Genomic DNA, 14,727 nt, shown 5'->3' on the forward strand with positions numbered 1-14,727 from the left:
CTGTGTTTTGCAGTATTGTAGACATGGAAGACTTTTAAGCAGTGGGATCATTTTGTAGAAGGCTAAGGATTTATGTGGAATGTTATTTAAAAAAAAATAAATTGTTGATATGAAATAGTTCTTATTTGTTTTCTTTTTTTTTTAAGCAATTGGGGTTAAGTAACTTGCACAAGGTTACATGGAGCCGGTGCTCTTACTCGCTGAGCCACCTGGCCGCCCCTGTTTGTTTTCTTTTGGCTGTCCCCTGAAAGTGGTTAGAAGTATAACTAGAAATTGTATTTCATTGAGGAGCTTTGTTATTTGGGTTTTGGTTTTTATTATACATGCATTTAAATGTATTACTTGCATTTGTCTCCCTAAGATTTAGTGTTTGAAGTAAAATCAACAGTTGGGCTTTGTTTGTTTTTGGATTTAACAATGTAAATACAGGGGTGGCTAGGTGGCCCAGTGAATAGAGCACCAGCCCTAGAGTCAGGAGGACCTGAGTTCAAATCCAACCTCAGACACTTAACACAAATATTAGCCATGTAAACTTGGGCAAGTCACTTAACCCCAGCTGCCTTCCCAAAAAAGCAAAAAAAAAAAAAAAAGAATGTAAATATGACCACGGTGATGGCCTCAAATTCTTACATTTAGTTATATATACTGGTGTTATAATGTAATATTGAAACTGGTAAAGATTACTTGTTTAATATACAAAATAAATATCCCAAGGCTTATTAGCTATATTGTTTGGGTATGTCTTCTTGTAGCCAAATGATTTCTTAAATCATGTTATCTGCCCCAGGTAAGATTATTAAATATACTTTCAAGGTATGTGTGTGTGAGTGTAAGAGAATAGAAGCAGCATATTTTAGTGGAGGAGTTCTTAACCTTTTTTCTGTTATGGACCCCTTTTGGCACACTGGTGAAACCTATGGACCCTTTTCATAATAATGTTGGTTGCCTACATTCATAACTGAAGGAAATCCTAAATTTCAGTTAGAAGTTAGTGAAAATAACGATTATTTTCCCCTATCCAAGTTCATGGACTCTTTGAAGTCTATACACAGATCTTCATCTGTGGATCCCATATTAAGTAACCCTGGCTTAGTGGTAAAATTAGTGGATATGGAGTCTTAAAGGACTAGAGTTTCAATCCTAGCTCTGCCATTTACTAACAGGGTAACCTTTAATTTCTCTGTGTTTCAACTTCCCCTCCATTAATGAGGGCGTTTGATTGGGTATCCTTTGAGGTATATTTCTTTTTTTTTTTACAGCAAGTGTCTTTTTTATTCTTATTTTAATCAAATGCTTTATTAACTTCTAGTTTACATCATTCATTTCTGCAAGATTTTGAGTTACAAATTTTCTCCCCGTTTTTCCCCTACCTGCCACCCCAAAATATCCTCCAATCTGCTCTCTCCTTTATCTTCTCCCATACCCCCTCTGACTTTGCAGTATGGCACGGTGGATCTCTATGCCCCAGGGCCTGTATGTCTTATTTCCCAGTTACATGTAAAATAATAATAATAGTATGTGTGTGTATATATATAGATATAGATATATTTTTTAAACATTTGATTTTAAAACTTTGAATTCCAGATTCATTCCCTTCCTCCCTTGTCACCCACCCTTACTGGGAAGATAAGCAGTTCAGTATAGGTTGTACATGTGTACAATGCAAAACATTAACATAGTAGATATATTGTAAAAGACTGACTATATTTCCCTCTCTCCTATCCTACCTCTCACTTGTTCTATTCTCTACTTTGATCCTGTCCCTTTTTAAAAGTTTGTACTTCCAACTCCCCCTCCCCCACCCCAGCCTGCCCTCCCTTCCATCATCCCCCCTCTCATCCCCTTCCCCCCTACTCTCCTTTAGGGTGAGTATGTCATTCCCTCCCTAAGCCAAATTCAATGAGAATAAGGTTGACCCATTCTGAGGTATATTTCTTTAAATATATAATCATTTCATTTTGAATTCTGATTAAAAGCTAGCAGACTTTAGAATACCAGCTTTTATAGTGAGAGTCACATAGACCATAGAATCAGTTAATCAACAAGAATTTATTAAGCACTTACTATGTGCCAGGTTCTGTAGCTACATTGACAAATGAAACCCTCTCTCCTGTGAATCTAATTCAGTTAGGGAGGAATACACATATATAAATAAGGATATGCAAAATGTGTCCAAAATAATTTTGGGGTGGGAGGACCCTAGCTGCTGGGGGGATCAGAGAAAAACTTCATGTAGAAGGTGGTGCTGATACAGAGTTTTGAAGGAAATAAGGGATTCCTAAAGGCAGAAGCAAGTAAGGAAAATATTCCAGAATAATTATGATTCTGATCACTTGTTTTACCTCTGTATGTTTAGCTGCAAAACTTTTTGCTAACATATATGGTCAACCCCATTTTCTGCTTGCTGACCTTTCAAGAGTAGAATTGCTCTTCCCATCAATTTCCGTTTTTCATTTTTCTTCCTACCTTATAGGAGCATTGTGAGAAAAGTGCTTTGTAATATACCTTAAAATACTATATAAATGTGAGTAGCTATTTATGCCTTGCTTGTCTCCTCATAAAAAAGAATACCTTTTGAAGTCTTTATAACATTATAAGAATGTTCTCTGTTGTGTTTAGTTAATGTCTAATTTTCCTCTCCCCCAGATGAAAATAAACCCATTTGGATGCATGCTGAGGAGAGAGAAGAATGCAAAGTAAGATTATAACATTTTTTAGAGATTGTTCAAAATTTTCTTTGTGTGAGTTCAAGATTAATTGTTATATCATTTCTAATTTAGGGAAAACAAAAGGATGGGACATCTTTTGGGGAGTATGGTGGCTGGTACAAAGCTTGCAAAGTTGATAGGTACGTGTTTTACATTGGTATACAATTGAAGTTGCTGGAGATATTTCAGGCATTATATTTTTATCATTTCAAACTTTTCCTCAGCATTAAACTGGTGATTTGAAAGTCAAACAAAGAGTGATTGCACACCAGGCATCAGGGATGTAAAAAAATTTTTTTGGATTTCTCAGTCCCTGCTTTTACGAAACTTTTCATTTTGCTGGGGGAATAAGAAGTATATAAATTTAAAGCATGTCGAGCTCCTCTAAAAATCTATTCCAGGTACTCTGTGGGTCTATTTCTACTCAAAACTAGTCTATTGCTTCCACTAATGACTTTATTCTTAGTAGTTCATGGTTGAAAGCAGAGGCATTTTATGAAATAGCATTATAAGCATTGTAGCAATGGGCATTTCAGCTCCTGTACTGCACTGTTATGACTTTAAAGCCTCTCCCTAATAAGGGCAAGTGCATGCTCACAGCTTTTTAGTGACAGCTTGCTTTGAGCCATTATACTTACGTAACAAAAAAAGCAAAGTGCCCCTAACCCAAGGTTGTCTTTCCTTTTAACCAACGAGTTTCTTAAAACTTTTTGTGCCATGAAGTCTGTTGGCTGTCTGATAATGTTTTAAGATGTATATAATAAAACATTTGCTATAACAAACTGTTTATATAGAGATACTTTTATCAAAATGTATTTTTAAAGAAAAATCAGTTTTATAGTTCCCAGGTTAAAAACCCATTTTAACCCCTCAGGCACTGAAATACTTTCATATCTCAGACTATTGATTTAGGATTAGAAATTGTGAAGGTCCTTGGCTTGGTATGAAAATAAATTTAACTCAGAGCAAAAGAGGCAAGAGAATTATTTTCCATCCTCTTGGCTGGAATTTTTCCTTTTTTATGTATATCAGCAACAAAACCCTCTAACTTTGGTGCTATATTTTGGATATATCCTTTGCAGTCACCCACAAGAATAATTAATACAAGGTAGAAAATGAAGGGAGTCAAGGATAGATGGCACAAAATACTCTTAGAAAATTTGAAGAGGTAGAGAACACTCTCAGCTGAGGGGCAAATTGCATGGGGAAGGTGGCACCTGAGCTGAGCCTTGCAGGTAGATTATAGGACTATGGGTTTGTAGTTTAGTTCTTTAATTTTACAGATTCTTTAATTAATTTAATTACAGATTCTTTAATTAATAAAAATTCTTTAATTTTACAGATAAGGAAACTGAGTCCTAGGGAGATTAAATGACTTATTCTAGGTAGTAAATGACAAAGCCAGGATTTGAAACTAGTTCCTGTGCCTCCAAAGCTAACATTTTATTCCATTGTACCACACTGCATCCTAAGAATTCAGAAAGTCAAGAATGAGGATGGTGTGCATTGGGGAATGTGAAATGTTATAACATGAAGTAATGCTAGAAAAGGTGTGGAGAATCAAACTTGTGGAAAGACTTAAACACAGGTTAAGAATTTTAATTTTTATCCTAGAGGCATTAGTAACTAAAGACTTTTGAACAGGGGAATAACATGGGGTTAAATCTGTGCCTCAGATTATTTTGGCAGCTGTGGAAAAGGTGGCTTAGAGAGATAAGAGACTGGAAGCAGGGAGAAGAGTTATCAGGGGTGGGGAACCTGCAGCCTTGAGGCCACATTTGGCTCTCTAGGTCCTCAAATGGGGCCCTTTGAATCCAAACTTCATAGAAAAAAATCCCCTTTAATAAAAGGATTTGTTTTGTAAGTCAGTCAAAAGGCTGCATCTGAGGAACTAGAAGGGCCACATGTGGCATCGAGGCTGAAGATTCCCCACTCCTGATTAGGCTGTGGCAGTAGTGCCCCTGTGAAGACTACTGAGACCTGAGATAGGTTAATGCAAATGTGAGTAGAGAAAGGGAGATGGGTGTGAATAATATGGAGATACAATGTACAGGCCTTAGCAATTGATTGGATATAGGCAGGTGAGTTGGAGAAAAAAGAATCAAAGATGACCCTTACACTCTAGATCTTGGGGACCAAGAGGAAGATAGTGGTGCCTTAAACAGAAGTAGGGAAATCTGTGAGACCAAAATTTAGGGGGGAGGTGATAAATAGATTTTAGACATTGAATTTGAAATGCTAGAGAGAGATCTAGGTGGACATGTTGAACAGGCAGTTGGAGGTTCCATGATATTTGAGTTGAGGGGTATTATAGATATAAAGCTTTTGGAGTCGGCCACACAGCTGTGACCTCTGACACAATGTGTGAAAAGAAAGAGAATAAAGAAGATATTGAGACAGTGTCTTGGGGGATATGCTCAGAGTTAGAGGCAGGAGATGAACCAGTGGGAGACTAAGAAATAGATAGGGAAGATATAGAGATAGTCAGATAGGAAGAGGAGAACTATGTGAGAATGAATGAATGGATGATGAAGAAGGAGCAGTGAGCATAATATACTCTTCATAGGAGTGTAGCAATGAAAGAAAGAAAGAGATGCATGGAAGTTGATGGTGGTAGTTGTTTTAATAAATCACAAATTTAATAACCCTCAGCAAAAGAAGTGTGATTAAGTTCAATAATTTTCTTAATCATGGTAAAATTCAAATAAATATGCAGAGCAAAGAATAAAACCATTAGGAAAACCCTAAATTTGTTATATTGTACATGTTGACAAATTATGAGCAAAGAAACAAACAAAAAAATCCATTTCCTCTTCCATTTTTTTCTGATTTTTTTTTATTTTTAGACTTACTCTTTTTTACATAGTTGTAGTAAGTGTTTGTCTAGTGTTGGTTCTGTATTTCTTCTTTTCATCCCTTCATATAGTTTTCCTCATTCATGTTTATGTATATATAAACATGTATTCATGTTTATAATTTTTATGATATTGTGTATTTCATTGCACATATTATTCAGCAATAATTGAACATAATAGCTTTTGCTCAAATTTTGCTATTATCAACAAAATAGCAATATTATTTCTATGTAGATAGATGGTTTTTCCCCCCTTTTCATGATATCTTTAAAGACTTAGCAGTAAAATTGCTGAATCAAAGGGTACAATAATTTTTTTGACTTGCTGTAATTATCTTAGTGCTTTCCCAAAAGTTTACACCAAGTACAATGTAATAGAGCTCCTCTTTTCTTCTGTTTTTGTTTGTTTATTGGCTGTAAAGTGGTGGCATCTTAACTTTGTCTTGATTTGCATTTCTTTGATTTTAAATTAATTTGAACGTCTTTTTTATGTAATTTAACAATTTATCTTTTCAAAATGACTCATTCATGTTCTGTAGGCATTTCTTTATTGGGGATTTCTTCTCACTTTTACCTATATGAATCAATTCAAGGAAAGGTTTTTACTAGGACAGGGGAAATGAGCAGATTTGTAGGCAAGTGAGGAAGGAGTCATACAATCTGGAGAGATGTCATTTAATAGTAGGATTGGAATTCATAGGAATGATTAAAGGGGCAGGATCTCAAAGGAGATGGCAGGGAATGGGATCAAAGGCATTCTTGGATGAGTTAGTCTTGGATAGAAGGACTATCTCATACTTTGAGACATAAAGATGCAAAGCAAAAGAGATGAAAATGCAGAGAATTTTTGAGGTGTGGAGGACAGGAGATGACAGCTAGTGAAATAAGTCTAGTTTTTTCAGTAAAGTAGGAGTCAGGGTAGAAAGAGAGATGAAGCTTGGGTGGAGTTGAAATATTTGCTCTAGGCTCAGTTGAATTTAGATAACATGAATAACATCTACATGACACAGTTTTGTGACTTTCTCTCGAAGCATTCAGCTACTTGCAAGTATGAGCAGAGAAGGCAAATAAATAGTAATAAGCATGACCCAGATTTGAGAAGTAATAGAACATTAACAGTGGAAGGACAAGGAAGAAAGGATGGAGAATAATGCCTTATTGAACTGGTTACTTCTTAGGGTCAAGACAGAAATGAATGGAAAAAGAAATAGATAATGATGCCATAATAAGAGGAGAAAGAAAGATTGAAGGACCTGACATTTCTGTGGAGAGGCAGCTATAGAAAGCAGTTTTTGCCCTGGATGGCAGTGGTTCTGATTTATGAGTATTTGAAGACTAGGAATTCACTAGCCTTGGGGCAGAGTCCTTTGAAACAAATACATTTTTGTCTTTTGGGGGAGGTTCTTAAAATTATGGTGAGGAGAAAGGTGTAAGCTCCTTTTTAGGCGAGGATAATTTTTTTCTTTGTTACCTTATTTGCCTGTAATGCTAGGTGCTTAAAGGTTTGCTGTGATCTATACCAGGTCTCACTCTTCAGAGTGGTTACCTTCCCAATTGATGATTGTTTTTATCTACAGATAACAAAGTAATAGTGAGTACTGCTTCTTGGAACCACTTTGGATAAACCAGTTTTGAACCCAGAAACCATCGTATTTCAGAAAGAGGCCCATTTTTGTCCAAATAATAAATCTAAATAATTATCTAAAAGTCAATCTGATAACCCTGAAAGGCAAGTAAATATTAAAAAACCTTGTACTTAAATTTGGTTGTGACTTTTATTTAAAAAAAAAAGTATCTCCAAGAAGATAAATATCACAAGCATTAATAGATTAATTCCTCTTGAAATAATATATGTAAGGTTAAATGTATGAGGTAAAGAAGCATAACCTACTATTTATAGGCTCAAATGAATTTCTGCCTTTTTCCAGTCCAATACAGTAAACATTTATTAAGGACCTACAATGTGCATGGTACTATGTTAAACTCTGAAGATAGAATTAATAAAAAGAAAGCTAGGCCCTCCCCTCCAAGAATTTATAATCTGATAGGAGGAATACAAATACATAGAAAAGGAGACAGGAGAGGGTAGGGGGAGACCCACCTAGAGGATATCTTGTTCTCTGGAGTTGAGACCAGGTTGAGCAACTGAGCAATAAATGTAGAGTGGAGTGAGCTGAAAAGTTTACTTTCTGCCATCTAATGAAGTTAGGCATTAGGAGGAGTTTGATATTCCATCCTTGTCATAGCATAAGTCAACAAGGCCTAAGTTCTGCCAGTGCCATTCTCTCAAGTGCTGCTTTGTGATGTAGAAGGAAGTGTGAGTTCTTAAAGGTTATGTCACTGGGGAATGGGTACAAGGTCTGGCAATTTATAGCATTTCTTTTGAGAGAACCTCAATTCATTACTAAGATTAAGTGCTTAGTCATCCTTGACTCTTTAATCTCCTTCACACTGTATTCAGTTGCCAAGTTTTATTGGTTCTGTCTCCTCATCATCTCTTTTAGCCCTTAGTTGAGACCCTTATCACCTTTTGACTAGATGATTATTATAGTTTTCTAAACTCCCAAAATAGTATTCATGAAATACAGGCCTGACTATGTAGCATTAAATGTAAACTTCTCAGCTTCACATTTAAAGCTTTTCTCTACCATTCTAGACATTTCTTTTATGCCTTGCTCACATCTCTCTTCCAGCTAAATTGGATTACTCTCCCAAATTCAACACTCCAGCTCCCATCACTGCCTTTACACAATCTGTCCACAGTGCCTGCAATATATTCCTTTCTCACTTTTGCCTCTCAGAATGCCTAATTTTCTTTATGATTAAACCAAGGTGCTATTTCTTAAACAAATTTTTTCTGGCCCTCACGTTGTTGCTAGTATTCTCTCCTTCAGATTTTCCTGTGTTCATGTTGTATCTCCTGTGGTAGAATGTAAGCTTCCTATAGGCAGATAATATTTTATTTCTGAATACTTTTTTGATCCCCCGTGTTTCTTCTGGACATAACTTTGCTAACATCACTCAGCAGCCTTTTCTTTGAGCTTCACTATATCCACATTTCTCATTCAGTCTAGATCTTTGTAATGTCAATCATGGCAGCACACCTAAGGACCACAGCTTTGAATAATTTCGAGGATCTAATTGCATAGTATAATGAATTCTATTCATTCCACGGTAAACTAAAGCATAACATTCACAACATCAGGACGTTACAACTTATTACTAAGGTGGCCACATAGTCTTAAAACAAAACGTATCATTCACTGTATCTTTTTTTTTTTTTGCTTTTTTTGGAGGGCAATTGGGGTTAAGTGACTTGCCCAAGATCACACAGCTAGTTTTTGTGTTAAGTGTCTGAGGACGAAAGCAAACCCAGGTCCTCCTGACTCCAGGACCAGTGCTCTATTCACTGCTCCATTAGCTGCCCCTCATTCACTATATCTTATAACATCTGTCAGAATCATAATTGCATTCAGTAGCATTCCCCAAAATACTTGTTTACACAAGCAGAGGCAGGCCAGGGTCTTCCCTACCAAAATATATCCTTAACTGGGTAGCAGAAAATACAAACATTGTCCACCCTAGGTCACAATAAGTCACAATCTCCTCTTATCAATACACAGTGTCCAAGTAAAATCCTCTCTCATCTTGACTTGAGACTGACTTCCAAACCCCACAGCTCTTACCTGGGTTCACACCCAGGCAGCTTTCTGCTCCTGTTCCTTGTTTCAGCTCATGGGGACTGCTCCACTCCAAGTTCTTCCTGCTTCTGCGTGGCACCAGGGTTTAGGGGCTCCTGCCCATAGCCTCTGTTAACTAGGAAAACAAAGCTTAACAGGGCTACAACAGTATTTATATACATTACCAGTACCATGATCTCAATTCATTTTAACAGCTCTTAAAAGGGGCTTAAGCTAAGCCTCCTTTCTGTGAGTGGTTCTCTGCTCTTCAGTTCAATTCATTCATAAAGACTGGTAGAAAGGGTTTTTGCCTGAGAAATTAACACAGGATCAAAGTAGAGAATAGAACAAGTGGGATAAGAGGGAGGAAAATATAGTCAGTCTTTTACAATATATCTACTATGGAAATGTTTTGCATAGCTACACATGTACAACGTATACTGAATTGCTTATCTTTCCAGTAAGGGTGGGTGACAAGGGAGGAAGGGAATGAATCTGGAATTCAAAGTTTTAAAATAAAATGTTTAAAATTAAATAAATAAATACACACACTATTATCAATATTATTTTACATGTAAATGGGGAATAAAATATACAGGCACTGGGCATACAGATCCACCATGCCCTACTGGAAAGTCGGAGGGGGTATGGGAGAAGATATGGGAGAGAGCAGACTGGAGGAAAGGATATCCAGTGGGATCGCTATTTTGGGGTGGTGGGTAGGGGAAAAATGGGGAGAAAATGTGTAACTCAAAATCTTGCGGAAATGAATGATGTAAGCTAGAAGTTAATAAAGCATTTGATTAAAAAAAACCAATAACTGGTAAAAAAAAAAAAAAGAAATTAACAGATCAACAGACAGGACTTCTGTCTCGAAATTAACACAGACCAACAGAAGGAGCAGCAATATCACAAACATTCTTTCTGTTAGGCCTCCCCGCAAGCAAACGGCTTCCCAGAGTCTCATCTGGTCAAATCACACAACACTTCTCAAAGTGAGCCCCAAAACAAAGCCTCACATTAGGGTATAATCTTGACTGCCAATCACAAAGTATCTCCTGAAAACCAAGCCTTCCACCACAGGCTCCAGGTGCACTTAAGTCTATCAAAGGGCCTAGGGGCAGGGAAGATTTGAAATTCACATTCCCATTACAAGTGGATAAAGAGCAGGGCTTGGAATCTGGAAGACTTTGTGAGTCTGAGTTCAAATCTTTCTTTCAAGTGCTTAATAGCTATGTGAATTTGGGCATGTCACTTCACCCTGTTTGCCTTTTTTCCTTATCTGTGAAATGAGCTGGAGAAGGAAATGGCAAACCACTCCACTATCTTTGCCAAAAAAACCCTGAATGGAGTTACAGAATCAGACATGACTGAAAAATGACTAAACAACTCCAAAAATATTTTATCCTAGACGCAGTGGGGAACCACTAGTTTTTTGAGTTGGGGAGTGACATGGTCAGATTTAACTTAAGGAAAATTATTTTGTCAACAGTGTAGATTTAGAATGTGGATGGATACAGTCCTAGTCTTTTTCCTAAGCTCCAATCCTACGTCATAAACTCTGTTGAACATTTCAAACTGATATCTAGGTATCTTATCCAAAACTTATCACTTTTCCTCCATGCTTTTTCTCTTTTGAATTTCCCTACTTCTGCCAAGGGTACCACCATCCTAATCCCATTGTCATCTATCACTTTCACACCACATTTCCAGATCCTATAATTTTTTTTTTTCCACTTCCACAATGTCTCTTTAATGTGTCCCCTTCTTTGTACTCATAAAGTTACTACTCTGGCTTAGGTCCTCATCATTTCTCACATTATTACTGTAGCTTGTATTCATTTTCATTTGGGCCTCATAACCCCATGAGATAAAAAGAAGTATAAGGTAATATTCTACAGCTGAGAAAATATAGGCTCAGAGAGTTAGGATTAGGGTTACACACCCCTAATGACAGAATAAGTATTCTAACCCAGGTATGTTACTCAGAGTTGGGTGTTCTTTTCATTGCATCACCTGTCCTTGGTTTCTCAGTCATGCTTTTATTTTGGGGTTAATGATAGAATACAGAGTAAGTTGTTTTGTGTTATAAAAACATACTGATGTTTTATTGGTGGGGTGGGAAAGAATTCTAGATCTCGGAAATTTTCCAGTCTCCTTACCTGTTCCTCTCTAGTTTTCTTAAAGATTCAGTCCAAGAACCATTTTCTGTATAAGGCCTTTTTTGGTCCTTCTGAAACCCTGTTCCCTGTTCTCCTAGCTACTAATGGCTTACCTCTCAAATGATCTAGTATTTATTTTGTATTTCACACATGTATGTGTATATGTATAAATATACACAATGTGCAACATACACAACACATGCACACATGTATATGCATACATGTGCACATGTGTGTAGACATGCATGTTGTCTTCCCTGATGTAAATTCCTTGAGTGCAAAGGCTATTTAATTTTTATCTTTTGTGTCCTTTGTACCTTGTATGTGGCTGGCACATGGTAGGCACTTAATAAATGCTTCCTATGTGATGGTCTGTTTTGCATATCTTTTTTTCTTTTTGCTTTTTGTAGGGCAGTTGGGCTTAAGTGACTTGCTCAAGGTCACACGGCTAGTTTTTGTGTTAAGTGTCTGAAGCTAGATTTGAACTCAGGTCCTCCTGACTCCATGGCCGGTGCTCTACTCACTGTGCCACCTAGCTGCCCCATGTTTTGCGTGTTTTAAGTGTATGTTTGCTGAATTGGTTTTATTTGACCTTCATGGCCTTGCGTATAATTCATTTCAAGAACCATTTTATATCCAAAGCACTGGGTTATTCAAACATTAAATAATAGTGTTTGCATTCATTAATTTTATATTCTTAGTAATATAAGAGATCAGAAATTGAATACATCTTAAGGAATGATTTTAATTGTTTTGCCAGTCATGCTGAGAAAAATATTTTTCCCCCATTTTTGGAGGGGGGAATGCAGGGCAGTTGGGGTTGAGTGACTTACCCAAAGTCACATGGCTAGTAAAATGTTAAGTGTCTGAGGCTGGATTTGAACTCAGGTACTCCTGACTCCAGGGCCAGTGCTCTATTCACTGTGCCACCTAGCTGCCCCTGAGAAAAATCTTACAGAAAAAAATATATTTAAACCCATTTTATAATTTATTAAATATAGCATTAAATATGAAGGTTATGCCCCACAGCTTAGATCACAAATAGGCTTGAGTTTCTAGAGAAAGAAGAAATTTCCAAAGAACTTTGCAAATTTTTAAATAATCCAGTAATATAATTTAGTGGTTTCCAAGTTAAATTTTGTACCTAGTCTTTAGAATTATATCCAAGGCAGTAGTAATCTTACACCTTTTTTTTTTCTACTGTATTAATTATAAATCTGTGTAACACTTTTCTACAGTCCAACTGTGACAACTACTTTAAAGAACCTTGGAGCACTTTATAGACGTCAAGGCAAGTTTGAAGCTGCTGAAACTTTAGAGGAAGCAGCCATGAGGTCTCGAAAACAGGTAAATTTTACATCTCTCTTGTTTTTAGTTTTGATGATTATTAGAGCTTGTAATTTAGGTGGGACATTGGATAGAGCACTGGACCTGGACTCCGGGAAACCAGAGTTCAAATTCAGTCTCAGACTAGCCAGACAAATCACTTAATCATTTTGTACCAAAGTTTCTTCATCTGTAAAACTGGGATAATAATAGCACTTACCTCACAGGGTCATCGTGAAGATCAAATGAAATTATATTTTTAAGTGCTTGGCAGATTATACCTTCTAAAAGTTCTATTTAGAAACATTTATAAGAGTAAAATGTCAAATATTTGATTATTATTTTAGTTTTTATAATTATATTATAGCATCATAGAATACTAGAACCAAAAAGGAATTTAGAGGTCACCTGGTTCAATGCCTTCACGATAGAAATGAAGAAACTGAGGCCCATAGAGATAGAGTGACTTTGCTGAGGTCATGGAATCCTGCAGTGTCACCAGTGTCTTTTCCCATATAGCATGTATTCTCTGTTATTTTGTCTCACAAGTTGGAAGAATCACTAAGATTTGCGACTTAACTCTGACTTCTTAATTATCTTTGAAAATCCTCGTTTAATATCGAGGCTTATTTCTGGATTTTTTTTTCTGACATTCCGTTCTCTTCCAAACATACTTTTCTTGGGAGGAAGAAAGTTATTCATTGAATTGGATATGATGAGATATTTAGACATAATTTGAATCCCAATTTTCCATTTTTCCTATAAATTGCCAAAGTTCTCCAGAATTTTCAAATTCCTTATAGAGAGAGTAATCTGAGATAAAATCACCTAGAAGCAGGTGGGATGACTTATGCTACAAATAATATGAGATGTAGAAACAGTGCATTGGACCTGTTCTATTTCTATGTCACTGTGTAACCTTGGACAAGTCATCTTAAACTTTGTTTATTCTTTTAATGAAATAGGAAAGTTGAATTGCATGACCCATGAGGTCCCTTTTACCTCTGATATTCAGTGATGTGATCCTATAATTTATGAATTGTGTTATGATTATTAGTAACATCAATCATTAAATCTTGTATTCAGTAAACATTTGTTATTAAATGTCATTTAAATGTTATTAAATGTCATATTCCTGTGTTACTGTAGCAGCAAGCACACCAGCGTCCTCAGGGTGGCTGCCAACACAGGTTCTTGGATCTGTTTTGATAAAGGAAAGCAACTCAAAATGGGTTAACAAGCTTACTTTAATCAGTCAGATATGTATTGTTTACCTAGTTCAGGGGGAAAAGGTCAACACCCTGGACTTCAGAGTATACAGACAGAATTATCAAGACAGAGAAACAGATCAAGTAGACAGTTTCCGAACTGTCCAACCATTACATCCATACAAAATCACCATCTGGGTTTCATCAACATCTGGGTTTTTCAAAGCCGGGGGCTCTCAACAATGGCTTCCCAAAGTCTCATCTGATCAAATCACAGAACACTTCTCAAAGTGAGCCCCAAAACAAAGCTACACATCAGGGCTTATATAGCCTTCTCCTGGGTCAGAGAATGTAACAACCTTATTGACTCACTGCCCAGTCAAAAAGTATCTGCTGAAAAACAAGCTTCCCACCCCAGGCTCCAGGTACACTTTAGCCTAGGGTCAGGGAAGATCTTAAAAATTTACATTCCCATTACAGTTACTTGTAAGATGAATCAACAAAGTTATACATTAGATTATGGCATCTAATTTTTTTATTGAGATCTTTTGTTTTTATATTACCTTTGATTCCTAATATATTCCTTTTCCTTTAGTACAGTATCTAGAGAAATAAGTGGTCATCATATATTTTGTCCTTTACAATAAAGAAAAGCAAAAGATATATTAAAATACATAAACATCATCTTTTATATAAGCTTCTTTGAGTTAAATTCCATTTTATACCTAAAATAGTACCATACAGAATCCATCTAATAACTACAATTCCATTAAAAAAATCATCACATGT

At 36.3% G+C, this 14,727-nt stretch overlaps 1 protein-coding gene across 15 annotated transcripts in view; it reads left to right on the forward strand.

Moving 5' to 3' along the window:
- Positions 1–14,727, forward strand: part of KLC1 (kinesin light chain 1) — a 108,541-nt gene that overhangs the window by 66,022 nt on the left and 27,792 nt on the right. For all 15 annotated transcript variants that reach the window (XM_069103786.1, XM_069103789.1, XM_069103785.1 and 12 more), the window contains exons 10-12: positions 2,647–2,696; positions 2,781–2,848; positions 12,643–12,751. In XM_069103786.1, coding sequence (XP_068959887.1) covers positions 2,647–2,696; positions 2,781–2,848; positions 12,643–12,751 — 227 coding nt within the window. The remainder of the gene's footprint in view (positions 1–2,646; positions 2,697–2,780; positions 2,849–12,642; positions 12,752–14,727) is intronic.

Source organism: Petaurus breviceps, unplaced genomic scaffold, assembly GCF_028583685.1.
Source record: "Petaurus breviceps papuanus isolate PSGF00001 unplaced genomic scaffold, PetGlider_PUasm1.0 64, whole genome shotgun sequence".
NCBI lineage: Eukaryota > Metazoa > Chordata > Mammalia > Diprotodontia > Petauridae > Petaurus > Petaurus breviceps.